The sequence below is a fragment of the Poecilia latipinna genome, unplaced genomic scaffold, assembly GCF_001443285.1.
Source record: "Poecilia latipinna isolate Pla-1442-1.1 unplaced genomic scaffold, P_latipinna-1.0 Scaffold1300, whole genome shotgun sequence".
In the NCBI taxonomy this organism is placed as follows: Eukaryota; Metazoa; Chordata; class Actinopteri; order Cyprinodontiformes; family Poeciliidae; genus Poecilia; species Poecilia latipinna.
Window position 1 is genome coordinate 133,457 of NW_015113916.1, and position 12,912 is coordinate 146,368.

A 12,912-nucleotide genomic window follows, 5' to 3' on the forward strand; every position below is an offset into this window, starting at 1 on the left:
GTTTATACACACATAAGGAAGAGAACACTTAAAACTAAAAATCACAATAATACTGATTAACATTAGACTGAATATGAACTAAAGTAATAACAAAATGATAATACCAAAAAATATCTAACAGTCTCTATCTGTGAAAAGCACGGATAGAGACATCTGTGATTCTCACAGATGTCTCTATCCGAGGTGACCCTCCTGGTCAAAAATAGTTGAAAATGTTCTTCGTTAGTTTTCACAAAGAGGAAAAAAAAATCAGTCTTAAGCTGTATTGAGATATCTCTGGTTAGTATTCATTCGACAAGTCACATGTCTAATTATCTAAAAGTTTGCAAAAGAGATAATTGCATCCCACTGCTTTCAGAGACACTAAAGTAGCTCTTCAGCATGAACAACTTTTTCTTTCTTTGCTTTCACCATGTGCACCACAGAGGAGTGCTTATTCCCACTGATTGAAATGCAGCTAACTCTTTTGCATTTCAGTCGTATGCATCCCAAAACAATGGTGCTCTGAGTAGAAAACTATATTTTCTACATCAAGGATCAAGAAGGTTCAGAAGCAAAATGTTTTTCTTTTAATTCATGTAAAGTCTGAGCTGGTGTGAGATTTGCTTACATACCTAATTTTAAAGTGATTCTTCATTAGACACCTAGAGAAAGGAGGCATCTTCTGAATGAGATTTGAAGCAGTAATACTAAATGCTAGTTTTTCAGAACTTTACACTCATAGGATTCAGAGCACGGCTGTTTTCATTAAAGATCACAGGTATTGTCTCGTGACAATACAAGCAGCCGTCTGATTTATGTTTGCAGCTGCTAGTGGAGCTCTCCCACTCAGCGCCTGTTCCGACAGCTGATGGTGGCGTGTTTCTTGCTACAGATGATTCCAAAATACACTCATCTGTTTCCATCCACAGGCATGGAGTCCGCTGGTATTCATGAAACTACGTACAACTCCATCATGAAGTGCGACATCGACATTCGTAAGGACCTGTACGCCAACAACGTCCTCTCCGGCGGGACCACCATGTATCCTGGTATTGCTGACCGCATGCAGAAAGAGATCACTGCCCTGGCCCCCAGCACCATGAAAATCAAGGTAATTCAACTCTCCTCAAAATGTCTTGTTACATATTGTATGGGGCAGGTTCACACCATCATAAATGTGCCTTTGGTTTAGATTATTGCCCCCCCTGAGAGGAAGTACTCTGTCTGGATCGGCGGCTCCATCCTTGCGTCTCTGTCCACCTTCCAGCAGATGTGGATCAGTAAGGACGAATATGACGAGGCCGGACCCTCTATAGTCCACAGGAAGTGCTTCTGAGGAACTTTATTTTCTTTCTCTAACCATCCTCTATTATCTTCCCAGCAATTAATATCTTGTTCAAGGCTATGTTTATGCATTTGGAATTTATAACAGGATATGTATATATTTCAGAATAAATCATTTTTAAGAATTTGTTTGCTTGTTTCCTTGTTTCTTCCTTGACCCTGGACAGCAGTGGCTCTCTGAGCTCTGTCCTTTCCTCACGTGATGGCTGAGTAAAGGTTATTGAAGATTTGAATTAGAAAAGATTACAGCGAGAGAAGAGGATCAGCCACCTCATGAGAAACATTCATTTAGCGACAACACCGGGTCACGTGACCCCTAACCCCGGATTGAACAAAGCAAATAAGAAACCGAACAATGGCAGCAATAATAGCATTACTCTTAATATTCCGAACAATAACAATGCTTAGAATTAAGATTACAGTTAATAATGCTGTTATTAATATGATAACATTAGCATTGGTATTACTTCTATTGTAATGATCATAGATAGGTTTCGAAATTCCAATTAAAGAATAATCTAATAATCTTAGATGTTTTAAGGTTTTAAAAATAAAACTAAAAAAAATTGAATTATAAACAAAGTAGGTTTTATAGTGATCTGCAAGTTTGGACTTTCAAATTAAAGCCTGTCTTTAAAAAAGAAAAAGAAAGCCTCACTTTTCATAGATTCCACATTAGTAATAGAATTAAATCTGATATGAAAGTAAACTTTGCTGGCATTTCAAAACTTTATGCATGTGCCACAAAATACGAACATCATAGGTCGTTTCAAATGGAGAGATAATGATACACGAGATTATGTTTTTCTTTTGAACTGAGTTTTAGGGGGACTCATCACATAAAATCTAACTTTTCCAGTTTAGGTTTATTTTCATACATCTGGCAGGTGCTTTAATCAAAAGCCCCTTACAAACAAAAGTTTAACAACACAGCTTTTTACAAAGGTAGGCTTTCAAATCTTGACGGGCTTTAAATACCAGAGCTGACGGATGGTCCAACTAAACCTGCAGTGAAAAGACAAGCGCACTGAATGCACACTTCATTAGAGTAAGCCCAGTGCAGCATGACAAGTTACAATCTCTGGGTGTTATATGGAGCAAAGTATCATATTTTGCTTCTATTTTCAGACTTCAGTGAGAGACGCAGAGAGGCAGACAGGCAGGCAGGCAGGCCGCTTCATAAAGCGATTAACAACTCGGATGGTACTTTCACTCTGTCACTGTATCCACAGCGTCATCTTCGCTCGAGGTGGAAACAACAGCTCTGCCATCCGGGCCAACAGCCTGTGACATAGGGAGGGATACCTCTGGGCAAAAGAGGGAGCTGTTTTCTCTACCAGAAAGAGAGGAGAGGCTCCATTTAGCCGAGAGCCGACTCCATGGGATACAAATGTTGAGTAAAAATAGAATAGAATAGAAAAAAATAGAACTATTTTGGCTTGAATGCTTGAGTTACTTTTTTTTGCACAAGTAACTCAAAATCTTGATAAACAATTTCCCATTTACAGGAATCTTTTAAAAGAACAATCCTCCTTCCTGACTGATGGACTTGGAACATTATTTATTTAGAGTTAAGGCCATATTAAATCCTGTGCCAGCGATGCGGTGCCTTGTACTGGCAGCCTATATGTCACGAGTATTCAACCAGTTTTAGTCTCACGATGAAATACAGTCCATCAGTTTATTACTGAAAATTAGACAACAATCCTGATCCTTATCCTGATCAAAGTTTGTTGCATGCCATGTAAGGGACACAGGTTGCAGAAGAGTCTGCTCTGGTGAAGTAACAATCAACATCATACTCCCACAGTACTAACCAATGGTGACACACGGTGGTGGCAGCATCATGCTGTGAACAAGTTTACCTTGAGTAGAGATAGAAAAGCTGGTTTAGCATTGATGGAAAGACTGATGGAGCTAAATATGGGGCAATACTGGCTGAGAACCCAGTTAGCAGTTGGGTCAAAGGTCAAAGATGAGTTCAATGCATCTAAACACATTAGTTATGATGAAATAGTTAAGATTTAATTAAGTATATATGTTAAAGCGCAAGCAGCCTGGAATGGAAATTGGTGGAAGGATTTCAAAACTGAGTGGTTTAGTTTAGATGTGTAAAGCTTGCAGAGACACAGCCCCAAAAAACTGTAACCGACAAAGTTCTGGTTCATGTGAGCTGAATACAAATACAGAACAGTCTTCAGATTTTTATTGGTTAAAAAAAAAATGTTTAAAGCAATTTCTCTACCACTTCACAATAAACAGCATGTTGATCAAGACAGAGTGGTTGCAGTTTCAGTTGCTCTGTGGAGACAATCGAGACTGTGCAACTCTTAACAAACCAGGCCAGAGCAGGATGTACAGAACCTGATCCAAAACCTTAAAAAACCTTATGAAAAAAAAAAAACAAAACAAAAAAAACAAAAAACAAAAGTCAGAACCCCTGGCACTCCAGGTGGAGCTACACCGACTTGTCTTTGTGTACGTGACGCAAAGGAGGGGGTTGTGTGCGTGTGCGTGTGTGTGTTTGTGCCTGTGTATGCGTGCGTGTATGCGTGTGTGTGCGGGGAGGGGGAGGGGGAGGGGGGGGGTGCATACTACTTAAAGGCGGATTAACGGTGCAAGACATTAAATCCAACCTGCCTCCATCCAGACACAGCGCACAGCCAATCAACCTGATCTGAAGATCGAAAATAGGAGGGCTTACAGTAATCAGCCCTCGGAGTCTCATGACAAGGAACAGTGTGGCAGCGTTGTGGGAGCGCTCGGCACACACAGCAGGACGCTCACTGGCGCTGCGCTCTCAGCTCATAACCAACCAGATAGCGCGAAGAGAGACAGAAGGGGGGGGGGGGCGGGGACGGTATAGGAGCATCCAGTGACGGATGCGTTTTTTAGCTTGATTTTGGACGCTCTGGAGTGTAAGAACATCGGGAGACAGAGAGAGGCCGTGCGGGGAAATTAAGCCGGGTGCTTTTTTTTTTTTCCTTTGGAGGGATTTGACCAGAGTGCCCTTGTATCGTCGTCTCCTCCGGATGATCAGAAATGGGGGAATGGACTATACTAGAGAGGCTCCTGGAGGCTGCTGTCCAGCAGCACTCTACTATGATAGGAAGGTAAGATGATGTACAAAAAAAAAACAAAAAAAAAAAACAGACAAGAACAAACCGAAGAAACGCAGCAGCCTCCAGGATCGTCTTTAGCATGGCACCCCAGTCCCCCGTTTCTGTGTTGTGGCTCCAGGATCGTCTGTACCGTGGTGTCCAGTGGTGCTTCGTGTCTGTGTTGTGGATTTTTCTTGTCTTGTTCCCCAGATCTTCTTCTTTTTCTTCTTCTTTCAATTTTTTTTTTGCTTCCTTTTTTGTCTTCCTCCTAAACGAGACAGCTCAACTCAGATGACAGCTGTCTTTTAGGAACCTGGGATGGTGCTGCAAAGTCAAACAGTCTAAACTTAAAATTCATGTGTAGCCGTTTCGTGTGATCATTCATCCGTTCATTCATTTGGTGGCTGGTCGTTGGGTTTGAGTGGTGGTAATGCACTCAGAGGAGGGTGGCAAGAAAGAGACATAGCCTCACTTCATTAGCATGCTCACACAGGTACAATCACGGCAACGTCGATTGCTGACGTGTCATGATCATTAAATCACATTCGTCGTAAGAAACGCATTTCTCAGAGAGCGTCCAGTTTCAGCACTGGACAGCGCCTTAAAATTGCAAAAGGGCGCTCCTACACTGAACAAATAGTTAAGATACATTTTCACATTGCTCTGCTTGTATTCTTGTAAGAAAGACATTCATTTTATTTATTTAGTTATTTTTTCGCCGAGCGTCCGTTTCAGCACTGGACAGCTCCCTAAATTAAATCCGAGCGCTCGCTAAAGGACATCTGCTCTGAACACATAGACGTGCACACAGTGGCACATGGTTATGTTTGTTTGTTTGATTGCTTTATAGGCTCACAAACACAAATATGAACTTAAAAGAAGCACTTTTTTTCTTTCTTTCTTTTTTTATTTATTTATTTATTTATTTTTTTATTTTTTTATTTTTTTGCATGACAGTGTACCGTTTCAGCATTTGACAAAGTCCTAACTTAAAACCGGGCGCTCCTAACACGAAAAGCCAAAAACCCCCCAAATTTTAAAAAAAAAAAAAAAAAAAAAAAAAAATGTTTTGTTTGCTTGGTTTCTAGGATCAAAAGACACATTACATTTTAAGAAACTCCTATCTTCTCTCGGAGGGGATCCTGCTTCGGCAGGGAACAGATCCCCAAATTAAAGTCGGGCTCTCTCGTTTTCCATCGTTGTGTTTGCTTTACGTTTTGCATTGTTGTAAAGACAAATTTCATTAACCAGAGCGCCCTGTTTTAGCCAAGGACAGCTCCTTAAGTTAAATCCCAAACACCCATACACTGAACACATTATTTATTTTACACACATTTTTTTCTCCTTTTTACATATCTTTAGTTTGCTTTCGACATTTATTGTATAGATCCTTTCTTTTTCAAAAAAAGCGCCCTGTTTCAGCACCGGGCAGCTTCTCTTGGGTCGTATTCCGAGCACGTCCACACTAACGACGTTTATTGCACATATTTTCACATTGTTGTGTTTTGTTTTCTTGCTTTTTAGGATCCTACTAACAGTGGTGGTCATCTTCCGGATTCTAATCGTAGCGATAGTTGGAGAGACTGTCTATGATGACGAGCAGACCATGTTTGTTTGTAATACCTTACAGCCGGGCTGCAACCAGGCATGCTACGACAAGGCATTCCCCATTTCACACATTAGATATTGGGTTTTTCAGATCATCATGGTGTGCACGCCTAGCCTCTGCTTTATCACGTACTCTGTGCACCAGTCGGCCAAGCAGAAGGAGCGGCGGTACTCCACGATCTACCTGACGCTGGATAAGGATCAAGATTCTCTGAAGCGAGACGAAAGCAAAAAGATTAAGAACACCATTGTGAACGGAGTACTCCAGAACACTGAGAACTCCACCAAAGAAGCCGAGCCGGACTGCTTGGAGGTGAAGGAGATCCCAAATTCGGCCATGAGGACTACAAAGTCCAAAATGAGGCGTCAGGAGGGCATCTCCAGGTTTTACATCATCCAGGTGGTGTTCAGAAACGCGCTGGAGATTGGCTTCCTGGTGGGCCAGTACTTCTTGTACGGGTTCAACGTCCCGTCCGTGTACGAATGTGACCGCTACCCCTGCATCAAAGACGTCGAGTGCTACGTGTCCAGACCCACGGAGAAGACCGTGTTTCTGGTCTTCATGTTCGCGGTCAGCGGGTTCTGCGTGGTGCTGAACCTGGCCGAACTCAATCACCTGGGCTGGAGGAAAATCAAGACGGCCGTGCGGGGCGTGCAAGCCCGGCGGAAGTCCATTTATGAGATCAGAAACAAGGACCTGCCGAGGATGAGCGTGCCCAACTTTGGCCGCACGCAGTCCAGTGACTCTGCATACGTGTAAACAAAAACAAACAAAAAAAAAAAAAAAAAAAAAAAAAAAAATCAACCCATGATGGACATGATGGACAGCTCCGCACGCCTAAAACTTGTGTCATGATTTTAAAGAGTGGGCAGATTTATTTATTTACTTAATTTACTTTCTGTTTGATTTGGTGATACTTTACGGACTTCGAGACGAACGTGGATCACACGTTGGTTTACTTTTACTTATTTTATTAACGCACTGATGCAACTTTTTAAGTAACGTTTCTACTTAAAGCGTGGAGACCATGTTGAAGTGTTCGCAGATTTACTCTTTCTTGGGCTGAACTTGAAAAGAGCAAATGTAGAAGAAGAAGAAAAAGAAGAAGAAGAAGATGAAGAAGAAGATGAAGAAGAAGAAGGAGAAGAAAAAAAAGAAGAAAAACACTTGCACTAAAAGAGGTGAACACATGAGAGCTTGATCGTATCCAAATGTGCTGACATTTTTTTCTCCACCCATATTTCTTTTATATGGCACCGTTAAACAGGGAAAATATAGCATATTCCTACCAGATTTATATATACCCATTATACATATATATATATAAAAATATATATAAATATATAAATCCTTACTGGTTAGCTAAAATACATCAGCTTGGTCAACTCTTTCTTCTTTTTTGTTTTTGTTGCCTGTGTTGCACCACTGACCTTAACATATGTAACCATTCCATTGCTTTCTAGCTATAACTTGCAAAATAGTATCTGGTAAATTTGCTGCAAAAAAACGCTAACGTCTGTGAATTCCTTAATTTAAGACACACCAAAGCGCCCACTGTTTTTATTTGTGTTTATTTTCTTGCTTTTCGTGTAATCAAGTGCCATACTTGTACATAGACATTATATAGATTATAAATATGTGTATACATATGGATATATATATAAAAATATAAATATATATAAATATATAAATATCTGATGATAGTAATAATCATGAAAGCTGATTCCTTGCTTGGATTATGCTCAATACTGGCCAATTTATTTTATTTATTTTGTTTGCTCCAAATGTATTTGATGTGGTTTGACTGAAGAAATTAAGATATTCAGATTTTTTTTTTCTTTTTCCTGTCTTTTATTTTTGGAAACGTCTGGGGAAAGAAATGAAGTGCTAGTTTTTTTTTTTTAAAGAAAAAAAAATAATAACAAGACTCCCTCCAATCACAGCTGATCAAATCTGAAAAGAAAAAGCACAAAGTTGAATTTTTGTCAAAGAATGGGCAATTACAATCTGCTCTGGTGCTACAGTTTTTCATAGAATGGTTTTAAATGTAACCTTCTGAACCAGAAAGAAGAAGAAGAAGAAAAAAACATTTTTTTTTTCTGTGGAAAATAAAAATGGGATTCGTGTACACCAGAAACGTGTGCGGTGCGGTACTTTGTGTTCCCTGCTGTGGCTTTTCTTCATCACAGAGGTATCCGGTGGAAGTTGTGTCTTGCTGCAGTGAAGATGTTAGCCACACCCACTACTGCAGGACACACCTGGTGCAGGATCTCATCACTCTGCAATGTGTTGCAATTCTAGTGCTGCTTCCTTGAGACACATCAATACTTTTGCTCTGAGATAACGCAGCGTGCATTAAACCAGCGCCAGCCCTTAAATGTGCATTCACAGGCTGTTAGTGTGACATTAATGTGCTCTACTCTACAGGGACAACAAACAGCTAATCATGCCTCTGAATACGTGCACTTTGCTCATCCCATCTTCTTTAATTTGACAAAGGAGGCAGCCAGAACAAAAGGAGGAGAGGGCATTGTGCTACTTGTGAAGGTCAGAAACAAAAGATGGGGAGAAATAATAAGACACAAAGTGTTCAGCTGTATAATCGCAACATAGAAGGGAGGAGGGGTTGGGGGAGATATGAGAAAGAAATGAAGACCTTTGGAGATGAAATGCAAAATCTGAAGCTGTTGATAGTTGTTCTGGGGGAAGGACGGCGTCTCTACGCCCATCTCCCTCCCCACCCGCCTCCATTGCCCACCCCTCCCCACCTGCCTCACAAAGATGACTCTGCAAAGCTGGGAGAAATCAAAGAGCAGCTGTACCTGCACATCCATCTCCAGCTCAGCAGGGACCAGAGATTTTGTCGTGAACTCAAAAAGAAAAGAAGACGAAAGCAGTCCTATTAATCACTGTCAGTGTGAACCAGCACCCTGTCATCCTCATTAGCCATGAATTCAACAGCATACGGTGGAACGCAGTAGAACAAAATGACCGTTTCCAGAATAGTACATTACTCTCACAAAATTAGGTTGTTTATCCGGAGCTCAACCAAGAATGTTCTTGTTCTAGTTCTTGTATATACTCAGCCTTTTTCTCTGAAACACTCAAACGGATTCGTACAGCAGGAAAATTGTTGGGACATTTTATGAAACCAGTTATGCATGCATGAAAATCAAGAGACCAATCAAAGAATGTGATTGCACCATGCACATAGGAGTTATTTCAAAAATAAAACTTTTTTTTTTTCTGAATGCCTTGGAAACTTAAATCACTGCGGTACAAAAGGGCTGGAAACAAGTTTGATATGACAAGAAGAAAATGAGAGGCAAGAAGCCTACAGACCGTCTTCCCAGTTCGGGTTTTCTTAAATCGATTTATATTTTACAGGTCAAAAGAGGTAAAAAAAAAAAAAAAAAAAAAATCAACACATTAAAAGAGAGGTGTTCTCATTATTAGGTGGTGTACAAAAGAAAAGTACCTTCTTCCATTGTTCACGTTCTGAATAAGAGTATTCAGAATGTGAACAGTGGAACAAGCCCAGCTTTAGTTCATGTTAGTAAGAATAAATGTGCAGCACATGAAAGTCAGGCAACTCCAGTTTCTGACCATTTAGTAAATTTGAAGGAGTGTTGTAGAATCAAATTACTTAAATTCAAATGCAAACTATCATATTGGAATATTAAAACCTTTAAAGTACTCATATTGTGTTTTACATGCATTGAAAGTTAATTTGTTTTTTAAAGGCACCAAAATAAGCATAAACAGGGACAAACCTTAAAAATGCCACCTAAGACACTCCAGATACCCTATCACTAAAAATAAAGGTCTCTTGTCTGACTTTCAGGAAGGTGTAAGGTTATTTTCCGGTCAGCAGAGATCAAAGCCAAGTAGGACTATTAGCTTTTAAGTTTCAAAAATATAATCTGACAGGTGTTGGTTTGAAGAGGCTGAGGCAGCAAAATAAGCAGAATTTTGAAAGATGAGGCACAGTAAGCAAAAAAAAATAAATAAATAAAAAAAACTAGACGGACTGCTTCTGCATTTGAGTTTTATTTAAAATCCACTGTTTTCCTATTTTCTAATAAATGTGTGTATTTATGGCAGTGCAGCAGCTTCCTTTTTTTTTTTGTTGTTTTAGCACTAATGTGACAAACAGGACATCTGTTGGAAATACTTGAGAATACATTGAAGTTAAAACACTTGGAGTTTTATTAACTGATTCTACCACAGTAAGGTCTATTGGCTGTTGAGCATGACTAGGTCAAAATAAGATTCCTACCATGTTAAGAGAAAAATGAATAAGTACATAAAGTGCACAATGTGTGACACAGCAAGCGTCCAGGAGTTTACCTCTCACATCTTGGGTTTCCAGAAGCAAGCCAAAAGCACTTTGACTCCTCGAAGCCTTTTGGTCAATATTTTGGGAACTACTTAAACTTTAAGTTTAAAATATCAGCCCAGCAGTGAAGAATGGTGGCAGCAGCGTAATGATTTAGAGCAGCCTCTGGGTCTTTACAGCTGGCCTTCGACGAGAGGGAAATACATTCCAGACATTGTTGACAGAATGTCATCCGGATGGGAGTCTTGTGGGAGTTGGGTGGTGCCGCAGGACCACGGACCAGACATGTGAAAGTAAATTTGTCACAGGTTGGCTTCAAACAAAGACCAGGCCAACAGAAAAAAACAAACAAAAAAAAAACAAAAACTGTGAAATAAATATAAACAACTGTTAATACAGAAAATGAAGCAAAAAGAGGTGCACTGAAGCACATTTAAGAAAGGCAAAACCAGTCGTATACACAGGAAACCTAAAAAAAAATAAGCCTAAGCTATCTGATCAATTTGGATATTTGTTATAGGAACTAGAAAGGTGGACGACTAAGCTTAACAAATAATATTGTGAGTCCCTTTTGTTGCTTTCAGGACAGTGTGGAGAGCAGGTCATGACACACTGGGATAAACTAGTCTTTTCTGTTGTGTAGCAGATAGAGGTGCTGCCTTTTTGTCCAGGGTGACAAATCTTATTTAGTGCACTAAAGTGGGAAGCTGGTCAGGATGCTTGCTTCACTGCTACAGGGTCATTGGTTGTACTTTCTGTGTGGAAAGTTTACATTTCCATTGTTCACATTGCATTTTGTTTTCCTCAGGATACTCCAGATTCTTTTCTCAGGCCCAGATTCACTGGGGATTCAGTTGCCTTAAGGGTGTGAGCACAGTTACGTGTCTGCATTCACTGATGACCTGTTCGGGCTTATGCACATTTTGTCAGAATATAATCACAAATTGCAATGTAATGCAAGGATAAAAATCTTGTTAAGAAGTTGTCATCAAAAGGCGTTGTGTTTGGCTGGTAAATGCAACGCCTTCTGACAAGAGAAATGTCAAGGTTTTCAACTGAGAACTACATTGGAAATAAATGTCGATGTCAGACACAACAATTTTAAAAATCAAGATTAAATTGATTTATTCTGTTCATTTCACTTGCTTCTAAATCGCATTATATTAAAATATATATTTTTTGTGCACAGAACCAAGCTTTTTTAAACTTCAACTGTTTTTTTTTTTTTGCACATATTTTCTCCTTGAAACCTTCAGAATCTTCACCTGACAGTTCATCCAGCAATCCCTTTGCAGCACAGCAGGCATATCATTCCCGTTTTTCCTCTCTCACCTCCTCTCTAATCTTAACAGAGAGGGCTTCCTTCAGGGGGAGCCCCGCTTTAATTCAGCCTTTTGCACAGATTACAGCTTGAAAGGGGGAAAGCAAAAAAAAAAAAGAGAAGAAAAAAAAACCAACCCAGCAAACTATGGGTCTATTTTGATCAACCCATCCGGAATGAATGAAATTAGTCCGTTTATGGCAAGACGTATGCACAGAATGGCATGGCACAGAAAGATATGGCAAACACTGAAACAAAACACACTTGATGTTTGAGACCTTGTGGGGGAGGACACAGAAACGCATTTACACAGTGGGAGCAAGTTTCAACCTCTGTCTGCCAGGGCAGCTGGAAAATAGACCCTTTATCTGAAGCCACAATTACTCTCTTCCTCCTCACCACTGTGCTTCAAAGCAGCTCAGAGACACAGAAGAGCTAACTTTTTTGTTTTGTTTTGTTTTGTTTTGTTTATTTCATCTGTGCTCCAGCTGCTTTGTTTGCAAAATTCATCAGCTTTTATGAAATCTCTCCGAGACAAGGACAAAAGGACAGAGAAGAGAACATTTGACAAAAGGGTGTCCTGAGGGATTTGGCAGGCTGATTTTTGGTCGGGTGTTTAGGTCGCATTGGCTCACCCAGAAGGAATCGGTTGAAAATAAGCACCAGCACTGACAGAATATACCTGACAGACCTGACAGCAGATTAATTTCTCATCCATTTTTTAATGTGCCCCCCTCCTCCCCCTTGGATTAAGAACATTAGTGGATTATACTCAGATTTGTCAAACAGAGGTTCGCAGCGGGACAGTCAGCACCTGGTTGAGGACACAATGCACCCAAACCTAAAAAGTGATGAATGCGAATTCCTATTTTTATTTGCCAGGCAGGTTTCGGGAGATTAGGGATTGAGTCAGTCTGGGTGAATCTATTAGACCTTCAGAAAGAGGAGCAGACGCTGTTTCTCCTTCACGCAGTTGAGAGCAGATATTCACATCCACTGTAAACAGACTCAGACGGATCATTGAACATTCGATTTGATTAAACTTTCACTTCTTTAGGTCACTTAGGTTGACCAAAAATATTTCTATTTGCTAAATCACAGAATAATCAGAGTTTTTCTGAATACTTTCTTCAAATTTACAAGTTTACAAAAAAAAAAAAAAAAAAAAAAAAAAACTTTGTCTTTTTATGCACACTACGGAAAACAGAGAGAGAGA

The 12,912-nt window shown here is 39.9% G+C and overlaps 2 protein-coding genes across 2 annotated transcripts in view; both read left to right on the forward strand.

Annotated features, from left to right (window-relative positions):
• LOC106961437 (actin alpha cardiac muscle 1) overlaps positions 1–1,455 on the forward strand; it is an 8,014-nt gene extending 6,559 nt beyond the window's left edge. The window contains exons 6-7 of the mRNA XM_015055176.1: positions 912–1,093; positions 1,175–1,455. Of these exons, the coding sequence (XP_014910662.1) occupies positions 912–1,093; positions 1,175–1,318 (326 nt within the window). The 3' untranslated portion in view covers positions 1,319–1,455. The remainder of the gene's footprint in view (positions 1–911; positions 1,094–1,174) is intronic.
• Positions 1,456–3,948: 2,493 nt separating this feature from the next.
• On the forward strand, positions 3,949–8,103 carry gjd2b (gap junction protein delta 2b). Its single transcript, XM_015055175.1, has 2 exons — positions 3,949–4,439; positions 5,952–8,103. Exons 1-2 carry the CDS (start codon positions 4,369–4,371, stop codon positions 6,793–6,795), a joined length of 915 nt encoding a protein of 304 aa, XP_014910661.1. The 5' UTR covers positions 3,949–4,368; the 3' UTR covers positions 6,796–8,103.
• Positions 8,104–12,912: the final 4,809 nt, after the last annotated feature.